Below are 21,984 nucleotides of genomic sequence, written 5' to 3' on the forward strand. Positions count from 1 at the left end.
TTATTTGAGGAAGCAAGGTCTTATAATGGATACAGTCGAACCACTAATAAGCAGCCGTCTGCCACCACTTATCAAGCGCTCAGTTATCAAATTTCCGAGGTTGCTGTCAGACTGAAAATACTGTATATAGAACCGGTATTATCTAGCCACCTCGCTCTATTAAGTGGCCGCGGCCACCTTTTGGTCGTCTTGATGAGAGAGTGTTCTATGTGTTGTCCTTTCCCCTTTTTAGCGGCCACCCAAAATTTAATACACGTAGGCTGGCTTTCTTTTGGAAAAGACGATCGACGGCAGATAGGAGTCCGAAACAGCATTTGATGACTGATAAAAGCATGCATTCAAACACACGTTATGTGTATCATGATTGTCTTGACGTAGTTCTATGTTCACCTTGCAATTAACCCAATCTAAAAAAAGTATTCAAAGTACACGAACTGTTATAAAGCAGGCAGCCCCCGTTAAGCGACCACCTCCCAATTCCCCGAAGGTGGCCGCTTAGCAGTAGGGTGGAACCGTAGTTTCTTGGCCATTACCGTTTCTAAACGAGCTGGAGTGTTTAATTGTGTTTTGGTTATGAATGATCAGAGTGTATATAAGAAACACATGAAGCCAGGTTACATGTAAAATAACTACAGAAATTTACAATTCCTTTTCCTCGAAAAAGATCAAGGGTGGCTTAGGGAATTTTTTTCCGCCCTCTTCGTGGCTTTTCTCGCGCTCTGCGCTCACTCTTGCGCTCTCGAATGAAAATATCCTGTAGCAAAAACATAAACGTTTGTGGACAGACTATATTCCCCGTACATGCTTTTATATTCAGGATTCCACCCATCTCCGGTCACAGAGGGTAAAGCAAGCGAGTTGAATGATTTTTACCTCAACAGTTCAAATGATTTGTACATGGAAGCAAGGACCACACTGTGCTTGACACTTTCACTCTTTTAAGTGGATAGCCAACATCTGTGTTTTTGTTGTTGTTGTTGTTGTTGTTGTTGTTGTTGTTGTTGTTGTTGTTGTCTTTTTTTCGAAACAGCAGGTTCGCAGGAGACATGGCAATGTATTTGTGAATGCTGAGACGGTCAATATTGATCTTACGACACTAGTGATTTGATTTCGTGACAAATCGTGTTTGAGATGATGTAACAATAGGCTTAGTAACGTTTATACATGATTGCATGTAATGTGCATTTCGATCTTCTCTGAACATGGCGCCGTCGTTGTTTGACACGATTTTCGCTTCTCTAACCGTTGGAAATGTTCTTCTCCTATTGCTTATGTTACTGATGTTACATTACCTGATGGTGTTGTACGAGTTCAGGAACATGCCGCCTGGTCCGCGTTTAACCACTCTCCCCGTTTTAGGGAATGTGTTTTCCCTCGACTTCAAGGTACAGAAACTGGGCGACACTTTCCAGAGGCCAGTAAAGCTATCTAGAATGGTTAAGGTCACGTTAATTCGATCACGGAAGCCACAATTCCACCTGTCTGGGGTTAACTATTGGAGTAAACAAGGCATATTCGGTCTGGGGAAACTGACATGGTGCAAACCTGAGGTCGAGAACATATTCATAGTCCGATATTTAAAGTACAACAGATATTGCTGTTTGTACCGGCTTAATTTGTACTCAATGAAGCTGCTTTAACAGTTAAAACAAAATCGCTCATACTAAAACTACAACAAAGAAGGTATTGCAGAAACAATAAATCACCCGAAGAGTAGCTTCAGGCAGCTAACTGCTTTCAAGCATTGATAACGCTCGATGGGTTGTAATTAAGTATTTAATGTAGTCGAGATCAAATCTTTCTTCATTTAGAAGGATTTAACCCATATTATTAGTGATTTTCATGAAAAGCAACCTATTTTTACTAACTACCATGAAATCGATGAGCTGTAAAATAAATGTCAGTTCAAGTGACTGGAAGCGGGGAGAGCATTGCCTGTGTTTATTCCATGTCAATTTTTAGTGCACTGATATGTTATAAACAATTAGCGGGAGCATAATTTATTCGGGAAAGCAGGCTTCAGTACAATGTCACAAAGCAAAAATCAATAGAAGTGCTCGGGCATATCGAATACTTAGTTGAACTATTATATGTCACGTTTGGAAATGAAATCGCCAACGAAACACTCAGAGTCCTCGTGGGACGAAGTTTGGGCCTTCATGTTTTGGTTTTTTCTTTTTTTTTTTTTTTTTTTTTTTTATCGTTCCGAGTATATGTTTATTTGAACTGGTAGATACTCGTGATTCCTAGGTTATACAGAGAAGGTTTGACCTCAATGACCCACTTGGTATATTTATAAACTGCAAGTTTAATAGTAACGCACTATCTCATACCTTCTTCTTGATTGCGTGGTCTGTTTCTTGGTCATTTGCAGTCTTAAGAAAAGTTACGGCCGTGTTTTTGCCATGAAAATTGGAAGTTACAAGTTCGTCCTGGCGTCAACTCCTGCGGCTGTTAATGAGATGTTAGTAAAGAAATCTGCTGATTACGCGGGGAGACCACAGACGTATGTTTTTTACACCGAAAGCTTAGGTGGGTTCATATTGCACGTTGGTGTATTGCAATAAATTGAGGACAGAGTTTGCCTCAACTTCAGGTTTTTCTCACTAGCTCATAAGCACTACTTGACGTATGACTCGACATCAGATGAATATAACAGACTCAGATATCGCCATTAACCTAGAGGTAGATGCAAAGAAAACCGAATTAACATAGGCATTAGCAAAGAAAATGGAACATAGCAAGAGGCATAGGCACAGACGGTGGCGTGATGTGCGTAAACATAGTAGCAATAATAAGGCATTAGTATAAAAATGGGCACGAACTGAAAACAAAAAAAAACACACACACTTACGCATGAACAAAGAAAGCAGAAGAAGTAACATTTTGGTGGTAATCAACCCCTGTTGGTAAAGTTAAATTAACTGGCGAGTTTGCGAAGATGACTTTTCGAGCTTCAGCCTTTCGTCAGGGCAAAATGGAAAGGAGTAACACATGCGTCTTTAAAAGAATGGGTCTGAGCACAAGGCGTGGAGAGGTTCTGCATAGTATGCATAAGCCTACTGCTGTCCTAACCATGCAGTCGGGCGTTCCCTTTCAGAGCAATTAGCCTAGGTAACAAAGGCGCAGCCTAGACCATAATCACAAGCATCAGTCATTGAAGGCCCATACCTAAGCATAGGCGTAAACTTAGTCAGAAGGGTAACCACTGACATATTCCTTTTGGGTGCGCCAATCTATGTTTATGAAGTGTAGCAGACTACGACTATTTTTCACTGACAGACGCAATGAGACGTTAATGATTCTATTAATAGACAATTAAGCAAAATGGACTTCAAGGTATGTATGTTGTTGTTGATTGGCATGCCTTGCACGATGTTAAATATTGAATGGTTTACTTTGCCAAGGGGCCACTTTCCTCTACTATAAACCTCAACTCATTATATGTGTTATGACTCAGTTACTCACAGATGTCGTTTTCTTTAAATAACAGGGGGTAAGGATATCATCTTAGGAAACTATGGTCCCGAATGAAAGTTACAGCGTAAACTCTTCACTACAGCCTTGCGCCAGTACCTCTCTGACATCCCTCTGATCGAACGCCGGGTTTCAGTCCAAGCCCAAAAGTTGGTGCAGTTCATGGAAGACCAAGGTGGAAAACCTTTCAATCCTGCAGATAGCTTGATGCGTGCTGTTGCTAATGTTATTTGTGGGATTACCTTTGGTGAAGGTGAAGATACGACGAATACAGATTTGGACAGGCTTTTGAAACTCAACGTGGAGTTCATATCAAACTCCGACGATATTCAATTGTTAGCCATCTTAGATTTCTTCCCGTGGGCACATTACCTGCCAATTAAGGCTTATGATCGCGGTATGAAACCGATGTTTGAGATACACGATATCTTACGCAAAGTCTTTAAAGAGCGAGAAAACAGTTTTGATCCAGCAAAACCCATAAAAGATTTTATTTCAGGTCTCCTTCAGGCCAAGCAAGAAGCCGAAAGCGAAAGCGATGGGGAAAAGGTCGTCCTCCTCTCCGAAGACTGTTTTGTCATCACCATCGAAGACATGTTTCTGGCCGGTTACGAAACCACAAGCACCACGCTGAAATGGGTCATCCCCTTCTTAATTGGCAATCCAAAGTACCAAGAGGACATTCAGCGCCAGTTAGATGAGGTAACTGGTGGACGGAACCCATCTCTGAACGATCGCCCCAATGTGCCACTCATCCAAGCAGCGATCATAGAAACGCTACGGTTGGAAACGGGGTGCCCCTTGCAGTGCCTCATGTCGTTTTGACAGACACCACGCTGTGTGGATACCGGGTGCCAAAAAATACGTTCGTCTTTGCTGACACGGAATCAATTCATCTAGATCCCCAGTGCTGGGAAAACCCGACAGTTTTCAACCCGTACCGTCATATTGGTGCAGACGGCAAGTTGCTCACCAACCAAGGCAACTTCTACCCTTTCGGAGCTGGGCGTCGGGTTTGCGCTGGTGAAGCCCTGGCTAAAGTTGAGCTCTTCTTGTTTATCTCGTGGATGCTTCAAAGGTTTACTTTCGTCGGTGACGATGGAGTCCCACCTAAAGCAAAGGGCGCCTTCGTCCAGTTTCCTTCTTCTTACAAGATACGTGCTATCAAGCGACAATGAAGTTCAGTGCAAACCTGGCGTTTTCTAGATGACTATACATGTGTATTTAGGATTCATGTATGTTCTTTAGGATTGATGTATGTTGTGGTTAGAACATCTATTATTTGAGTCCACATAGTAATATTGTCGATGCTGCGTACTATAGGCTACTTTGCACCATCGACAGTGGATTTTTGTTAGAGTTTACGACCAATAAATAAAATTGCTGTACCTGGCCTTGCAATTAACCTTTGCTTGGGACACGATTTATATAGCCAACGCAGGCATTGAGAAAGTGAAATGAAACGAATTTGAATTTTATTTTAGTCCCTTCCTAACGGCATTTTAGATATCACATTTCGTATTATTATTAAGTCAGGTTGAAAAGCAAATGAAATATGAACATCTATGAAAATCTGATTCAACCTCTTCCCCGCAGATGGCTGCATACTCATGTTCATCACAGAGGAATCCAGGACAAAACTACATCTTAACAAGAGAAATTCAGAATTTAAATAGCGAAACTGCACCCACTGAATTCGAACAACAGAAACACAAAGTTTTTGGCTCACGAGTCAGGCCGTTATCTAGACACCTATAGCTGTCATAGGATGTATATCTAGCTAGAATTCTGACATCCGGGATAAAGAATAAGCTCTAACAAGTCATACGACTTTCCTGGGGTCTCCGCGGGTTTTAATTTGGTTTTTGTTCAATAAATTCACAAACAATAACAAAGAAAAAACACAATCTTCCTTTTGCGTTTAATTTGTTTTTCGATAGAACCTAACTCTGCAGCGTACAAAGTGTTTTCTTTTTTCTTTTCACAATAAGCCAGTTTACAGTTTTCTGTTCGGTGACCTGGCCTTTGAATGGAAGCGAGGGTGGAGGTGACCTTGCTTTGCTACTGGGCTCACTGCTTTTGTTGTGTAAATCAAGTTGTTATAATGCTAATTAGGAGCATGTCAATGCTTCTAGTTAGCATTAAAACAACTTGATTTACACAACAAAAGCAGTGACGTCTGTATCTCGTAGTAAAAACATAAACGTTTCCCCCTACATGCTTATATACCCAGGATTCAACCCAACTCTGGTCGCAGAAGGTAAAGGTTAAATAATTTTAAGCTCAACAGTTCCGAGTGATTTGACTCTTTGAGATGGATAGCCAGCTTGTGGCTGTTGTTGTTTTTTGCGAAAGGGTAGGTTCACCGAAGACATAGCCATGTATTTACGAGGGATGCCTGAGGCAGGCCGCGTCAAAGTTTCGTCTTCTTCTTCTTGTTCTTCTTTTTCTTCTTGTTCTTGTTCTTGTTCTTGTTCTTGTTCTTGTTCTTGTTCTTGTTCTTGTTCTTGTTCTTGTTCTTGTTCTTGTTCTTGTTCTTGTTCTTGTTCTTGTTCTTGTTCTTGTTCTTGTTCTTGTTCTTGTTCTTGTTCTTGTTCTTGTTCTTGTTCTTGTTCTTGTTCTTGTTCTTGTTCTTGTTCTTGTTCTTGTTCTTGTTCTTGTTCTTGTTCTTGTTCTTGTTCTTGTTCTTGTTCTTGTTCTTGTTCTTGTTCTTGTTCTTGTTCTTGTTCTTGTTCTTGTTCTTGTTCTTGTTCTTGTTCTTGTTCTTGTTCTTGTTCTTGTTCTTGTTCTTGTTCTTGTTCTTGTTCTTGTTCTTGTTCTTGTTCTTGTTCTTGTTCTTGTTCTTGTTCTTGTTCTTGTTCTTGTTCTTGTTCTTGTTCTTGTTCTTGTTCTTGTTCTTGTTCTTGTTCTTGTTCTTCTTCTTTTCATCATCATCATCATCTTCTTCTTCTTCTTCTTCTTCTTCTTCTTCTTCTTCTTCTTCTTCTTTTTCGTTGTCACATATGCAAATTAATCCGTATCCCGCGGGACCATGCGATCTTTGTGTTTGTTTGGTGTGGAAGTATGCGAAGTTGAAATCATGTCAGGCCGAAGGAACATATTATTTTAACCATAAATTCGTGTCAAAAGCTCCTATCGCTTGGATATTTTACCAAGAGCATGATCGATAGTTGCCCTAACCATCGCTTTCCTACATCGCCGACCGAATGGGAATTTAAACTCTCGCTGATATTTTTCATAGCGCGACCCACCGCAAAGGCGAAACCCAGGATTGTTTTCCTTAATCGCCAGCAAATGTCCGCTAAGTGGGAATTTAAGCTCGCAAATCTCGCAAATATTTTTCATCGCGACCCATTGCAAAACCCAACGAATTTACCGAAGGCGTAAACTGTAGCAATAAATCTGCTTCAAAAGCTCCCATCGCCTCCAGGTTCCACCAAAATATATAGTTTGTTTGAAAGCTGCCAAACGAATATTTTTCATCGCGGCCTGTCAAAAACCCGAGTCAAAAACTCTGGAAAACAATGAAGCCAAAACTCCCTGAAATTGCAAATTTCTCGTGGGGGGGGGGGGGGGGGCATGCCCCCAGATCCCCCTAGCGGAATAGCCCCTTAGCCTCCACATTTATTACTGGACTGCCACTCAGAGATTCCTAGCTAAAAACCTGATTCACCGCATGCCAAGAATGAATTGTATTACAAGGGGAATGAATAAATAAAATTGACATTTTCCTTCACATCAAACGAAAAATGAAATGCAGCCGGATCAGCCAGGCAATAGCCAATAGCGTGTCTGATACTTGGCAATGCTTCCTCCGGAGTATAATTTTGACAGTAAAGTAAAACGACTGTGTGAAAGATTAAAAAATATTTGTTCGAAGTCTGTTCCAGGCAATCAGATTGTGGCGAGTGTCAAGATTAAGATTGCGACAGTAGAATATTGACTTTATGAGGGTTCCCAATAGGTTTGGCGGGATGCGGGATTTGGCTTTTTTTTCACGGTGATATTCGGAATTTAAGCCGAAAACAGAGGCGGGAAGCGGGAATTTCAGTTGCGTGTGGGAGCGGGATTTCGTGTTTTTACAGGGTTGGGATGCGAGATTGTCACGGGAAACAGAGCAGGATATGGGATTTCAATTCCAACGTGACTTCATCATAAGTTGACTAGCGCAAAAACCGCAAGCTGGCGGAAATAAACCTTTTGTGCGTATAGCTGTGTCAGGTTTCAAGTAATGAATAGCAACGGCTCTGTACCCAGTCAGGTCCCGTCAAACGTATCCATTATCGCTTACCCTACGTTAGTATCAGACCGTATGAGGTCTTTGAGTCCTATTGCGATCTTTCGTGTTGGCCTCTGACATAAATGACATTTGTCCATTTCCGATCGACATTTGCGTCTGTATTCTTGACCTCAGTGTTCTCAGTCCTGATCTTTTCTAGTTTTTCTAGTCTTTGACGTCTTTCGACCTTTTTACGAGCGCTAAGTGGTTTGTTGTGGGCAGTATGGCCACGCCGGATAACGGTGACAGTAATTTACCGAACGAACCAGGAAATGAAGTATGCGACATTATAAATTGCGTCGCCATTTATTATGGAAAGGGTGCAAGCGGGAATGCCTTCCTTGGGAAAGAAACGTTCTGAGCACACGTTTCAAGGAAAGTTAGGACGCTCAAAGCTTTAAAAGAAACTGTCAGGTGTGTTTATTTTTTGAACCTTGGCTGCATTTGACTTTTTATATCTTGTAGGCCCTTTTATTGTGATGTATTCCCGGTGTGTCTGGTCTGATCAGGCATGACCTTCATGCCCTCTGCTTTATGCTGTAACTGTTATGATCGTTCCGAATTAGTCTCGTTAACAGAAGAGGTTAATAATAAACGTTTATGTGTAAATAGATGCATATTATTTAAAATACCTTTTGTTTGAATTGTACGTAAAGTTAGTGTCAACGGGTATGCTTTCCTTAAAGAGCGAAAAGAGGAATTAATATGAAAATATTATTTGTATTTCCGGTTTCAAATTCTTCGCACGTGGACGGCACGTGGCCCTTGCTATACCAAAACCAGCCTCATTCCCAGGGTCTCTCTTCCTCCCGACAAGGGCTTAGGGACAGACCATCAGGCGGGAGTGGGAGTTTTTTTGTGGCGACTGTTTACGCAATAATTTATTTTACAAGATGAATTTCTCTGCACGACTTCTTTTCGGAATATGACAGGGAAACGAGCTTCCTGCTAGGGAGAGTGTCTACATTCGGCTGTGCTGTTCCGTTCAATAACAGGCCAATGTTCTGCTAAAATACCCAATTAACATTTTTCCTTTTCTTTTCCGACAATTTGACGGTGCATGTTTATACAACTCGATGGATGGAGATAATACGGACCAAATCTTCCTGTCTAAATAAAAAACACGATACACAAGAAAAGGATTAGGGCCCATTGAGCTAGCACCCGATCGAATGTCAGACGCACGAACTAACACACATCTTCAAATACTCAGCTGATTGTCTTCCAAAAAACCAGGACTAGGAATATGGGAGTGAACAATCTCTCTCTTTCACTGATACGTCTGGTTACTTATCTGCTACCCATTGCATACAGATAGGCCTTTCATGATCTTTTCTGTAATGTTTACTTTTGTAAAGTTTCTGCGTTAATTATTATTTAACAAATTAATAATTAACGGAAAAACGTTATTGAAAAGTGGGCGGGATCGGGATTCCCAAGTAAGAAAGGGCGGGATGGCGGGGTTAACAGGGAAAAATGGGTGGGAAAGCGGGATCTGAGAACCCTATTAGGGACCCTCACCTTATGACATTAGTGGTTTAATGTCGTGACAATGGGCTTAGTAACGTTTATACATGATTGGATATGATATTTGTTTCGATCTTCTCTGAACATGGCGCCGTTGTTGTTTGACACGATTTTCACTTCCCTAACCGTTGGAAATGTTCTTCTTCTCTTGCTTATGTTACTGATGTTACATTACCTGATGGTGTTGTACGAGTTCAGGGGCATGCCGCCTGGTCCGCGTTTAACCACTCTCCCCGTTTTAGGGAATGTGTTTTCCCTCGACTCCAAGGTAGAGAAACTCGGCGACGCTTTCCGGAGGTCAGTAAAGCTAAAGGTTAGGTTAACTCGATCACGGAAGCATTTAATTCCACGTGTGCGGGGCTAATTATTGGAGTAAACAAGGCATATTCGGTCTGGTGAAACTGACGCGATGAAAGGCAATCATTCATTATCCGATATTTGGAATACACTCATATTGCTGTTTGTACCGGCTTTGTACTTAATTAATGAGGGTGCTTTAACAGTTAATACAAAATCCCTTACACCAAAACTACAACGAAAAAGGTACTGAAGAAACAAGAAGACACCCGCAGAGCGGCTTCAGCAAGATAACCGCTCTCAAGCATTGCCACAGCTCGATGAGTTGTATTCAATGTGGTCGAGATCAAATCTTTCTTAATTTAGAAGATTTCAGCCTATATCATTAGTGATTTTCATGAAAAGCAACCTGCAGCTGGTTCTACTAACTACCATGAAATCGATTAGTTGTAAATAAATGTCAGTTCAAGTGACTGGAAGGGAGAAGGGCATTGCCTGTGTTTATTCGATGCAAATTTTTTAGGGCACTGTTGTTTTAATAATTAGCGCGGGCATAATTTATTCGGGAACAGGCTTCAGTGCAATGTCACAAAGTGAAAGTCAATAGAAGTGCTCGGGCATATCGAATAGTTGAACTGTTATATGTCACGTTTGGAAATGAAATTCCCAACGAAATACTCAGAATCCTCATGGGACGAAGCTTTGGCCTTCTTTTTTCTTAATTATTTGAATTGGTAGATACTCAGGATTCCTCGGTTAGAGATCAGAAAGGGTTTGAGCAGTGACCCATTTGGTATATTTATAAACTCTAAGTTTAATAGTAACGCACTATCTCATACCTTCTTGTTGATTGCGTGGTCTCTTTCCCGTATATTTGCAGTCTTAAGAAAAGTTACGGCCGTGTTTTCGCCATGAAAATTGGAAGTTACAAGTTCGTCCTGGCGTCAACTCCTGCGGCTGTTAATGAGATGTTAGTAAAGAAATCTGCTGATTACGCGGGGAGACCACAGACGTATGCTTTTTATACCGGAAGCTTAGGTGGGTTAAGGCTGGTGTATTTTAATAAATTGAGCTGAGAACAGAGTTTGCCTTAACTTCACGCTTTTCTCAGTAGCACATAACTTCAACGTATGACTCAACATCAGATGAATATATAACATGACATAGCTAGACACAGACATCGGCGTTAACCTAGAGGTAGATGCAAAGACAAACGAATAGGCATAGGTATTACCAAAGAAAATGGAACATAGGATCGGGATGAGGCATAGGCACAGACGGCAGCATGATGCAAGTAAGCATAGAAGCGTGAATAAGAGGATTGGCATAAAAATGAGTACGAACTGAAAACAAAACAAACAAAACAAACAAAACAAAAACACACTTACGCATGAACAAAGAAAGAAGAAGGAGTAACATTTTTACAGTAATGTTAAAATAACCTCCGTAGTGAGTTTGCGAAGATGACTTTTCGAGCATCAGCCTTTGGTCAGAGCAAAATGGAAAGGAGTAACACATACGTCTTTATAAGAATAGGCCTGAGCACAAGGCGAGGAGAACTTCATGCAATCATAATCAGGCGTTTCCTTTCAGAGCACCTAGCTCAGCGACAAAGGCACCGCCAACACCATAATCACAAGCATCAGTCATTGAAGGCCCATACCTAAGCATAGGCGTACACTTAGTCACAAGAATAATCACTGACATTTTACTTTTGGCTGCACTTATCTATGTTTACGAAGTGTGGCAGACGACGACTATTTTTCACTAGGGAGCTTTAAGCAACGACGACGACGACGCCGAGGACGACGAGTAGTAAAAAAATGAATTTATGTTTTACAAACGAAATTCGCGATTGTCTAGATCTGTTGGGTACGCCAATGACTCAAAAAACGTGTTTAAGCTAAATATACAACGACGGCGTTCAATTCCAACTGGAAATACGAAAAATTAGCCTTCGTCGTCCACGTTTCGTAGACGACTCAGAACTTGGTCATGTCACGTTGTTGTTTTGCAAAGGACGGCAAAGAAATGTACAACGAGTTATAACGCACGTGCACAGCTATTGTTCTGCTCATTAAACCTTTTGTTTTGTGACTTTCACGTTGCCGTCGTCGTCGTGGTTTCCTTAAGTTCCTTCCTTAAGTGAGGGTAGTTCTGAAAAGAACTCTTGTTAGTGACTGACATTTGGACGGCCAGAGCGGAAGTCAACTGAATAGTGAATAGTGTTTGTCAGTCGATGATGTTACAAGTTTGGTCCGTTCAAAGTGATTGGTCAGTCTAGCCATGATGGTATTGGCTGAAAGACTCGTGTAAAGTTTGTCATGAGTCATTGGTCGGTTTCGATGCGTCTATTGTCAAATTGGTCGATCAGTTTTTGGTCCGTCTATTGTTAGTCAAATTAAGTCGGTCTGTTGGTAGTCCATTTGTTGGTTTCGTTTCCGTCGTGGATAAGTCGTTTGTAAGGCGCCGGTAGTTGTTGACATGTGGTAGATGTCAGCAACTAATAACTACAACTTATGATATCTGTTACGACTCAGTTACTCACAGAAGTCGTTTTCTTTAAATAACAAGGGGTAAGGATATCATCTTAGGAAACTATAGCCCCGAATGGAAGTTACAGCGTAAACTCTTCACTGCAGCCTTGCGCCAGTACCTCTCTGACATCCCTCTGATCGAACGCCGGGTTTCAGTCCAAGCCGAAAAGCTGGTGCAGTTCATGGAAGACCAAGATGAAAAACATTTCGATCCTGCAGATAGTTTGATGCGTGCTGTTGCTAATGTTATTTGTGGGATTACCTTTGGTGAAGGTGAAGATACAACCAATCCAGATTTGGACAGGCTTTTAAAACTGAACGTGGAGTTCATATCAAACGCTGATGATCTCCAATTGTTAGCCATCTTAGATTTCTTCCCGTGGGCACATTACCTGCCGATTAAGGCTTATGATCGCGGTATGAAACCAATGTTTGAGATACACGATATCTTACGCAAAGTCTTTAAAGAGCGAGAAAACAGTTTTGATCCAGCAAAACCCATAAAAGATTTTATTTCAGGTCTCCTTCAGGCCAAGCAAGAAGCCGAAAGCGAAAGCGATGGGGAAAAGGTCGTCCTCCTCTCCGAAGACTGTTTTGTCATCACCATCGAAGACATGTTTCTGGCCGGTTACGAAACCACAAGCACCACGCTGAAATGGGTCATCCCCTTCTTAATTGGCAATCCAAAGTACCAAGAGGACATTCAGCGCCAGTTAAATGAAGTAACTGGTGGACGGAACGATCGCCCCAATGTGCCACTCATCCAAACAGCGATCATAGAAACGCTACGGGTTGGAAACGTGGTGCCCCTTGTAGTGCCTCATGTCGCTTTGACAGACACCGCCCTGTGTGGATACCGGGTGCCAAAAAATACGTTCGTCTTTGCTGACACGGAATCAATTCATCTAGATCCTCGGTGCTGGGAAAATCCGACAGTTTTTAACCCGTACCGTCATATTGGTGCAGACGGCAAGTTGCTCACCAACCAAGGCAACTTCTACCCTTTCGGAGCTGGGCGTCGGGTTTGCGCTGGTGAAGCCCTGGCTAAAGTTGAGCTCTTCCTGTTTATCTCGTGGATGCTTCAAAGGTTTACTTTTGCCGGTGACGATGGAGTCCCACCTAAAGCAAAGGGCGCCTTCGTCCAGTTTCCTTCTTCTTACAAGATACGTGCTATCAAGCGACAATGAAGTTCAGTGCGAACCTGGCGTTTTCTAGATGACTATACATGTGTATTTAGGATTCATGTATGTTCTTTAGGATTCATGTATGTTGTGGTTAGAACATCTATTATTTGAGTCCACATAGTAATATTGTCGATATTGCGTACTATAGGCTACTTTGCACCACCGACAGTGGATTTTTGTTAGAGTTTACGACCAATAAATAAAATTGGTATACTTCGCCTTGCAATGTAACCTTTGCTTGGGACACGATTTATATAGCCAAAGCAGGCATTGAGAAAGTGAAATGAAACGAATTTGAATTTTATTTTAGTCCCTTCCTAACGGCATTTTAGATATCACATTTCGTATTATTATTAAGTCAGGTTGAAAAGCAAATGAAATATGAACATCTATGAAAATCTAATTCAACCTCATCCGCGCAGATGGCTGCATACTCAGGTTCATCACAGAGGAATCCAGGACAAAACTACATCTTAACAAGAGAAGCTGAGAATTTAAATAGCGAAACTGCACCCACTGAATTCGAACAACAGAAACACAAAGTTTTTGGCTCACGAGTCAGGCCGTTATCTAGACACCTATAGCTGTCATAGGATGTATATCTAGCTAGAATTCTGACATCCGGGATAAAGAATAAGCCATACGACTTTCCTGGGGTCTCCGCGGGTTTTAATTTGGTTTTTGTTCAATAAATTCACAAACAATAACAAAGAAAAAACATAATCTTCCTTTTGCGTTTAATTTGTTTTTCGATAGAACCTAACTCTGCAGCGTACAAAGTGTTTTCTTTTTTCTTTTCACAATAGGCCAGTTTACAGTTTTCTGTTCGGTGACCTGGCCTTTGAATGGAAGCGAGGGTGGAGGTGACCTTGCTTTGCTACTGGGCTCACTGCTTTTATTTTGTAAATCAAGTTGTTATAATGCTAATTAGGAGGATGTGAGTGCTTCTAGTTAGCATTAAAACAACTTGATTTACACAACAAAAGCAGTGACGTCTGTATCTCGTAGTAAAAACATAAACGTTTCCCCCTACATGCTTATATACCCAGGATTCAACCCAACTCTGGTCGCAGAAGGTAAAAGTTAAATAATTTTAAGCTCAACAGTTCCGAGTAATTTGACTCTTTGAAGTGGATAGCCAGCTTCTGGTTGTTGTTGGTTTTTTTTGCGAAAGGGTAGGTTCACCGGAGACATAGCCATGTATTTACGAGGTATGCCTGAGGCAGGCCGCGTCAAAGTTTCGGTGGAGCTGGCTTCTTCTTCTTTCTTCTTCTTCTTCTTCTTCTTCTTCTTCTTCTTCTTCTTCTTCTTCTTCTTCGTTGTCACATATGCAAATTAATCCGTATCCCGCGGGACCATGCGATCTTCGTGTTTGTTTGGTGTGGAAGTATGCGAAGTTGAAATCATATCAGGCCGAAGGAACATATTATTTTAACCATAAATTCGTGTCAAAAGCTCCCATCGCTTGGATATTTCACCAATAGCATGATCGGTAGTTGCGCTAACCATCGCTTTCCTACATCGCCGACCGAGTGGGAATTTAAACTCTCGCTGATATTTTTCATAGCGCGACCCACCGCAAAGGCGAAACCCAGGATTGCTTTTCTTAATCGCCAGCAAATGTCCGCTAAGTGGGAATTTAAGCTCGCAAATCTCGCAAATATTTTTCATCGCGACCCATCGCAAAACCCGACGAATTTACCGAAGGCGTAAAATAGCCATAAATCTGCTTCAAAAGCTCCCATCGCCTCCAGGTTTCACCAATATATATAGTTTGTTTGAAAGCTGCCAAACGAATATTTTTCATCGCGGCCTGTCAAAAACCCGAGTCAAAACCTCTGGAAAACAATGAAGCCAAAACTCCCTGAAATTGCAAATTTTTCGGGGGGGGGGGGGCATGCCCCCAGATCCCCCTAGCGGAATAGCCCCTTAGCCTCCACATTTATTACTGGACTGCCACTCAGAGATTCCTAGCTTAAATCCTGATTCGCCGCATGCAGAGAATGAATGTTATTACAAGGGGAATGAATAAATAAAATTGATATTTTCCTTCACATCAAACAAAAAATGAAACGCAGCCGGATCAGTCAGGCAATAGCCAATAGCGTGTCTGATACTTGGCAATGCTTCCTCCGGAGTATAATTTTGACAGTAAAGTAAAACGACTGTGTGAACGATTAAAAAATATTTGTTTGAAGTCTGTTCCAGGCAATCAGATTGTGGCGAGTCTCAAGACTAAGATTGCGACAGTAGAATATCCGCCCCCCCCCCCCCCCCACCCAAAAAAAAAAACAAACAAAAAAAATCCGTGCAGGGGACTTGACCCCGAAAAAAAATCCTGGACAGGCGGTGGACGTAAAAGAAAAATAACACCCTTCCTGCAAGCTGAAAAAGTCTCTTTCCCCACCCCATCACTTTTCTCATGGTCTGTCCCTTAATATTGACCTTATGAGGGTTCCCAATAGGTTTGGCGGGATGCGGGATTTGGCTTTTTTTCACGGTGATATTCGGAATTTAAGCCAAAAACAGGGGCGGGAAGCGGGAATTTCAGTTGCGTGTGGGAGCGGGATTTCGTGTTTTTACAGGGTTGGGATGCGAGATTGTCAAGGGAAACAGAGCGGGATATGGGATTTCAATTCCAACGTGACTTCATCATAAATTGACCAGCCCAAAAACCGCAAGCTGGCGGAAATAAACCTTTTGTGCGTATATAGCTGCGTCAGGTTTCAAGTAATGAATAGCAACGGCTCTGTACCCAGTCAGGTCCCGTCAAACGTATCCATTATCGCTTACCCTACGTTAGTATCAGACCGTATGAGGTCTTTGAGTCCTATTGCGATCTTTCGTGTTGGCCTCTGACATAAATGACATTTGTCCATTTCCGATCGACATTTGCGTCTGTATTCTTGACCTCAGTGTTCTCAGTCCTGATCTTTTCTAGTTTTTCTAGTCTTTGACGTCTTTCGACCTTTTTACGAGCGCTAAGTGGTTTGTTGTGGGCAGTATGGCCACGCCGGATAACGGTGACAGTAATTTACCGAACGAACCAGGAAATGAAGTATGCGACATTATAAATTGCGTCGCCATTTATTATGGAAAGGGTGCAAGCGGGAATGCCTTCCTTGGGAAAGAAACGTTCTGAGCACACGTTTCAAGGAAAGTTAGGACGCTCAAAGCTTTAAAAGAAACTGTCAGGTGTGTTTATTTTTTGAACCTTGGCTGCATTTGACTTTTTATATCTTGTAGGCCCTTTTATTGTGATGTATTCCCGGTGTGTCTGGTCTGATCAGGCATGACCTTCATGCCCTCTGCTTTATGCTGTAACTGTTATGATCGTTCCGAATTAGTCTCGTTAACAGAAGAGGTTAATAATAAACGTTTATGTGTAAATAGATGCATATTATTTAAAATACCTTTTGTTTGAATCGTACGTAAAGTTAGTGTCAACGGGTATGCTTTCCTCAAAGAGCGAAAAGAGGAATTAAAATCAAAATATTATTTGTATTTCCGGTTTCAAATTCTTCGCACGTGGACGGCACGTGAGCCTTGCTATGTCAAAACCAGCCTCATTCCCAGGGTCTCTCTTCCTCCCGACAAGGGCTTAGGGACAGACCATCAGGCGGGAGTGGGAGTTTTTTTGTGGCGACTGTTTACGCAATAATTTATTTTACAAGATGAATTTCTCTGCACGATTTCTTTTCGGAATATGACAGGGAAACGAGCTTCCTGCTAGGGAGAGTGTCTACATTGGGCCGTGCTGTTCGGTTCAATAGCAGGCCAATGTTCTGCTAAAATACCCAATTAACATTTTTCCTTTTCTTTTCCGACAATTTGACGGTGCATGTTTATACAACTCGATGGATGGAGATAATACGGACCAAAATCTTCCTGTCTAAATAAAAAACACGATACATAAGAAAAGGATCAGAACCCATTGAGCTAGCACCCGATCGAATGTCAGACGCACGAACTAACACACATCTTCAAATACTCAGCTGATTGTCTTCCAAAAATCCAGGACTAGATATATGGGAGTGAACAATTTCTCTCTTTCACTAATACGTCGAAAAAGAACAAAATACAATCATTTCTGGTTACTTATCTGCTACCCATTGCATACAGATAGGCCTTTCATGATCTTTTCTGTAATGTTTACTTTTGTAAAGTTTCTGCGTTAATTATTATTTAACAAATTAATAATTAACGGAAAAACGTTATTGAAAAGTGGGCGGGATCGGGATTCCCAAGTAAGAAAGGGCGGGATGGCGGGGTTAACAGGGAAAAATGGGTGGGAAAGCGGGATTTGAGAACCCTACTGGGGACCCTCACCTTATGACATTAGTGGTTTAATGTCGTGACAATGGGCTTAGTAACGTTTATACATGATTGGATATGATATTTGTTTCGATCTTCTCTGAACATGGCGCCGTTGTTGTTTGACACGATTTTCGCTTCTCTAACCGTTGGAAATGTTCTTCTCCTATTGCTTATGTTACTGATGTTACATTACCTGATGGTGATGTACGAGTTCAGGAACATGCCGCCTGGTCCGCGTTTAACCACTCTCCCCGTTTTAGGGAATGTGTTTTCCCTCGACTCCAAGGTAGAGAAACTCGGCGACGCTTTCCGGAGGTCAGTAAAGCTCTCTAGAAAAGTTTAGGTTAGGTTAACTCGATCACGGAAGCATTTAATTCCACGTGTGCGGGGCTAATTATTGGAGTAAACAAGGCATATTCGGTCTGGTGAAACTGACGCGATGAAAGGCAATCATTCATTATCCGATATTTGGAATACACTCATATTGCTGTTTGTACCGGCTTTGTACTTAATTAATGAGGGTGCTTTAACAGTTAATACAAAATCCCTTACACCAAAACTACAACGAAAAAGGTACTGAAGAAACAAGAAGACACCCGAAGAGCGGCTTCAGCAAGATAACTGCTCTCGAGCATTGCCACAGCTCGATGAGTTGTATTCAATGTGGTCGAGATCAAATCTTTCTTAATTTAGAAGATTTCAGCCTATATCATTAGTGATTTTCATGAAAAGCAACCTGCAGCTGGTTCTACTAACTACCATGAAATCGATTAGTTGTAAATAAATGTCAGTTCAAGTGACTGGAAGGGAGAAGGGCATTGCCTGTGTTTATTCGATGCAAATTTTTTAGGGCACTGTTGTTTTAATAATTAGCGCGGGCATAATTTATTCGGGAAACAGGCTTCAGTGCAATGTCACAAAGTGAAAGTCAATAGAAGTGCTCGGGCATATCGAATAGTTGAACTGTTATATGTCACGTTTGGAAATGAAATTCCCAACGAAATACTCAGAATCTTCATGGGACGAAGCTTTGGCCTTCTTTTTTCTTAATTATTTGAATTGGTAGATACTCAGGATTCCTCGGTTAGAGAAAGGGTTTTAGCAGTGACCCATTTGGTATATTTATAAACTCTAAGTTTAATAGTAACGCACTATCTCATACCTTCTTGTTGATTGCGTGGTTTCTTTCCCGTATATTTGCAGTCTTAAGAAAAGTTACGGCCGTGTTTTCGCCATGAAAATTGGAAGTTACAAGTTCGTCCTGGCGTCAACTCCTGCGGCTGTTAATGAGATGTTAGTAAAGAAATCTGCTGATTACGCGGGGAGACCACAGACGTATGCTTTTTATACCGAAAGCTTAGGTGGGTTAAGGCTGGTGTATTTTAATAAATTGAGCCGAGAACAGAGTTTGCCTTAACTTCACGTTTTTCTCAGTAGCACATAACTTCAACGTATGACTCAACATCAGATGAATATATAACATGACATAGCTAGACACAGACATCGGCGTTAACCTAGAGGTAGATGCAAAGACAAACGAATAGGCATAGGTATTACCAAAGAAAATGGAACATAGGATCGGGATGAGGCATAGGCACAGACGGCAGCATGATGCAAGTAAACATAGAAGCGTGAATAAGAGGATTGGCATAAAAATGAGTACGAACTGAAAACAAAACAAACAAAACAAACAAAACAAAAACACACTTACGCATGAACAAAGAAAGAAGAAGGAGTAACATTTTTACAGTAATGTTAAAATAACCTCCGTAGTGAGTTTGCGAAGATGACTTTTCGAACATCAGCCTTTGGTCAGAGCTAAATGGAAAGGAGTAACACATACGTCTTTATAAGGATAGGCCTGAGCACAAGGCGAGGAGAACTTCATGCAATCATAATCAGGTTTCCTTTCAGAGCACCTAGCTCAGACGACAAAGGCACCGCCAACACCATAATCACAAGCATCAGTCATTGAAGGCCCATACCTAAGCATAGGCGTACACTTAGTCACAAGAATAATCACTGACATTTTACTTTTGGCTGCACTTATCTATGTTTACGAAGTGTGGCAGACGACGACTATTTTTCACTAGGGAGCTTTAAGCAACGACGACGACGACGCCGAGGACGACGAGTAGTAAAAAAATGAATTTATGTTTTACAAACGAAATTCGCGATTGTCTAGATCTGTTGGGTACGCCAATGACTCAAAAAACGTGTTTAAGCTAAATATACAACGACGGCGTTCAATTCCAACTGGAAATACGAAAAATTAGCCTTCGTCGTCCACGTTTCGTAGACGACTCAGAACTTGGTCATGTCACGTTGTTGTTTTGCAAAGGACGGCAAAGAAATGTACAACGAGTTATAACGCACGTGCACAGCTATTGTTCTGCTCATTAAACCTTTTGTTTTGTGACTTTCACGTTGCCGTCGTCGTCGTGGTTTCCTTAAGTTCCCTACTGACACACGCAATTAGTCGTTAATAATTATATAGTTCGTATAGTATGATCGTCCGGGTGAGGGTAGTTCTGAAAAGAACTCTTGTTAGTGACTGACGTTTCGACGGCCAGAGCGGAGGTCAACTGAATAGTGAATAGTGTTTGTCAGTCGATGATGTTACAAGTTTGGTCCGTTCAAAACGATTGGTCAGTCTAGCCATGATGGTATTGGCTGAAAGACTCGTGTAAAGTTTGTCATGAGTCATTGGTCGGTTTCGATGCGTCTATTGTCAAATTGGTCGATCAGTTTTTGGTCCGTCTATTGTTAGTCAAATTAAGTCGGTCTGTTGGTAGTCCGTTTGTCGGTTTCGTTTCCGTCGTGGATAAGTCGCTTGTAAGGCGCCGGTAGTTGTTGACATCTGGTAGATGTCGACATCTGGTAGATGTCAGCAACTAATAACTACAGCGTATGATATCTGTTACGACTCAGTTACTCACAGATGTCGTTTTCTTTAAATAACAGGGGGTAAGGATATCATCTTAGGAAACTATGGTCCCGAATGGAAGTTACAGCGCAAACTCTTCACTGCAGCCTTGCGCCAGTACCTCTCTGACATCCCTCTGATCGAACGCCGGGTTTCAGTCCAAGCTGAAAAGCTGGTGCAGTTCATGGAAGACCAAGATGGAAAACCTTTCGATCCTGCAGATAGTTTGATGCGTGCTGTTGCTAATGTTATTTGTGGGATTACCTTTGGTGAAGGTGAAGATACGACGAATCCAGATTTGGACAGGCTTTTGAAACTCAACGTGGAGTTCATATCAAACGCTGATGATCTCCAATTGTTAGCCATCTTAGATTTCTTCCCGTGGGCACATTACCTGCCGATTAAGGCTTATGATCGCGGTATGAAACCGATGTTTGAGATACACGATATCTTACGCAAAGTCTTTAAAGAGCGAGAAAACAGTTTTGATCCAGCAAAACCCATAAAAGATTTTATTTCAGGTCTCCTTCAGGCCAAGCAAGAAGCCGAAAGCGAAAGCGATAGGGAAAAGGTCGTCCTCCTCTCCGAAGACTGTTTTGTCATCACCATCGAAGACATGTTTCTGGCCGGTTACGAAACCACAAGCACCACGCTGAAATGGGTCATCCCCTTCTTGATTGGCAATCCAAAGTACCAAGAGGACATTCAGCGCCAGTTAGATGAAGTAACTGGTGGACGGAACCCATCTCTGAACGATCGCCCAAATGTGCCACTCATCCAAGCAGCGATCATAGAAACGCTACGGGTTGGAAACGTGTTGCCCTTTGCAGTGCCTCATGTCACTTTGACAGACACCACGCTGTGTGGATACCGGGTGCCAAAAAATACGTTCGTCTTTGCTGACACGGAATCAATTCATCTAGATCCCCAGTGCTGGGAAAACCCGACACTTTTTAACCCGTACCGTCATATTGGTGCAGACGGCAAGTTGCTCACCAACCAAGGCAACTTCTACCCTTTCGGAGCTGGGCGTCGGGTTTGCGCTGGTGAAGCCCTGGCTAAAGTTGAGCTCTTCTTGTTTATCTCGTGGATGCTTCAAAGGTTTACTTTTGTTGGTGACGATGGAGTCCCACCTAAAGCAAAGGGCGCCTTCGTCCAGTTTCCTTCTTCTTACAAGATACGTGCTATCAAGCGACAATGAAGTTCAGTGCGAACCTGGCGTTTTCTAGATGACTATACATGTGTATTTAGAATTCATATATGTTCTTTAGGATTGATGTATGTTGTAGTTAGAACTGATGTATGATTTGAGTCCACATAGTAATATTTGGACTCGATTCTTGGCCTTGCATTGTAACCTTTGCTTGGAACACGATTTATATAGCTAACGCATGCACTGAGAAAGTGGAATGAAACGAATTCGAATTATTCGAATTCGAA

General features: G+C 41.8%; 2 protein-coding genes and 1 pseudogene across 2 annotated transcripts; all 3 read left to right on the forward strand.

Annotated features, from left to right (window-relative positions):
- The first annotated feature begins 1,035 nt into the window (after positions 1–1,035).
- On the forward strand, positions 1,036–4,825 carry LOC145483133 (steroid 17-alpha-hydroxylase/17,20 lyase-like; annotated as a pseudogene).
- Positions 4,826–9,141: 4,316 nt separating this feature from the next.
- On the forward strand, positions 9,142–13,780 carry LOC145483134 (steroid 17-alpha-hydroxylase/17,20 lyase-like). Its single transcript, XM_081461730.1, has 3 exons — positions 9,142–9,580; positions 10,461–10,622; positions 12,155–13,780. The coding sequence occupies exons 1-3, from the start codon at positions 9,369–9,371 to the stop codon at positions 13,302–13,304; spliced, it is 1,524 nt and encodes a 507-aa protein (XP_081317856.1). The 5' UTR covers positions 9,142–9,368; the 3' UTR covers positions 13,305–13,780.
- Positions 13,781–17,543: 3,763 nt separating this feature from the next.
- Positions 17,544–21,758, forward strand: LOC145483136 (steroid 17-alpha-hydroxylase/17,20 lyase-like). Its single transcript, XM_081461731.1, has 3 exons — positions 17,544–17,933; positions 18,822–18,979; positions 20,583–21,758. Exons 1-3 carry the CDS (start codon positions 17,722–17,724, stop codon positions 21,743–21,745), a joined length of 1,533 nt encoding a protein of 510 aa, XP_081317857.1. The 5' UTR covers positions 17,544–17,721; the 3' UTR covers positions 21,746–21,758.
- The last annotated feature ends 226 nt before the right edge of the window (positions 21,759–21,984 follow it).

This window comes from Orbicella franksi, chromosome 3 (genome assembly GCF_964199315.1).
Source record: "Orbicella franksi chromosome 3, jaOrbFran1.1, whole genome shotgun sequence".
NCBI classification, from domain to species: domain Eukaryota; kingdom Metazoa; phylum Cnidaria; class Anthozoa; order Scleractinia; family Merulinidae; genus Orbicella; species Orbicella franksi.

Coding starts and splice junctions, on each gene's coding strand:
- LOC145483136 (XM_081461731.1), top strand. CDS start 17,722: ATGGCGCCGTTGTTGTTTGACACGATTTTCGCTTCTCTAACCGTTGGA. Junction 17,934..18,821: donor CTCGGCGACGCTTTCCGGAG/GTCAGTAAAGCT, acceptor GTATATTTGCAG/TCTTAAGAAAAGTTACGGCC. Junction 18,980..20,582: donor TTTTTATACCGAAAGCTTAG/GTGGGTTAAGGC, acceptor TTTAAATAACAG/GGGGTAAGGATATCATCTTA.
- LOC145483134 (XM_081461730.1), top strand. CDS start 9,369: ATGGCGCCGTTGTTGTTTGACACGATTTTCACTTCCCTAACCGTTGGA. Junction 9,581..10,460: donor CTCGGCGACGCTTTCCGGAG/GTCAGTAAAGCT, acceptor GTATATTTGCAG/TCTTAAGAAAAGTTACGGCC. Junction 10,623..12,154: donor TATACCGGAAGCTTAGGTGG/GTTAAGGCTGGT, acceptor TTAAATAACAAG/GGGTAAGGATATCATCTTAG.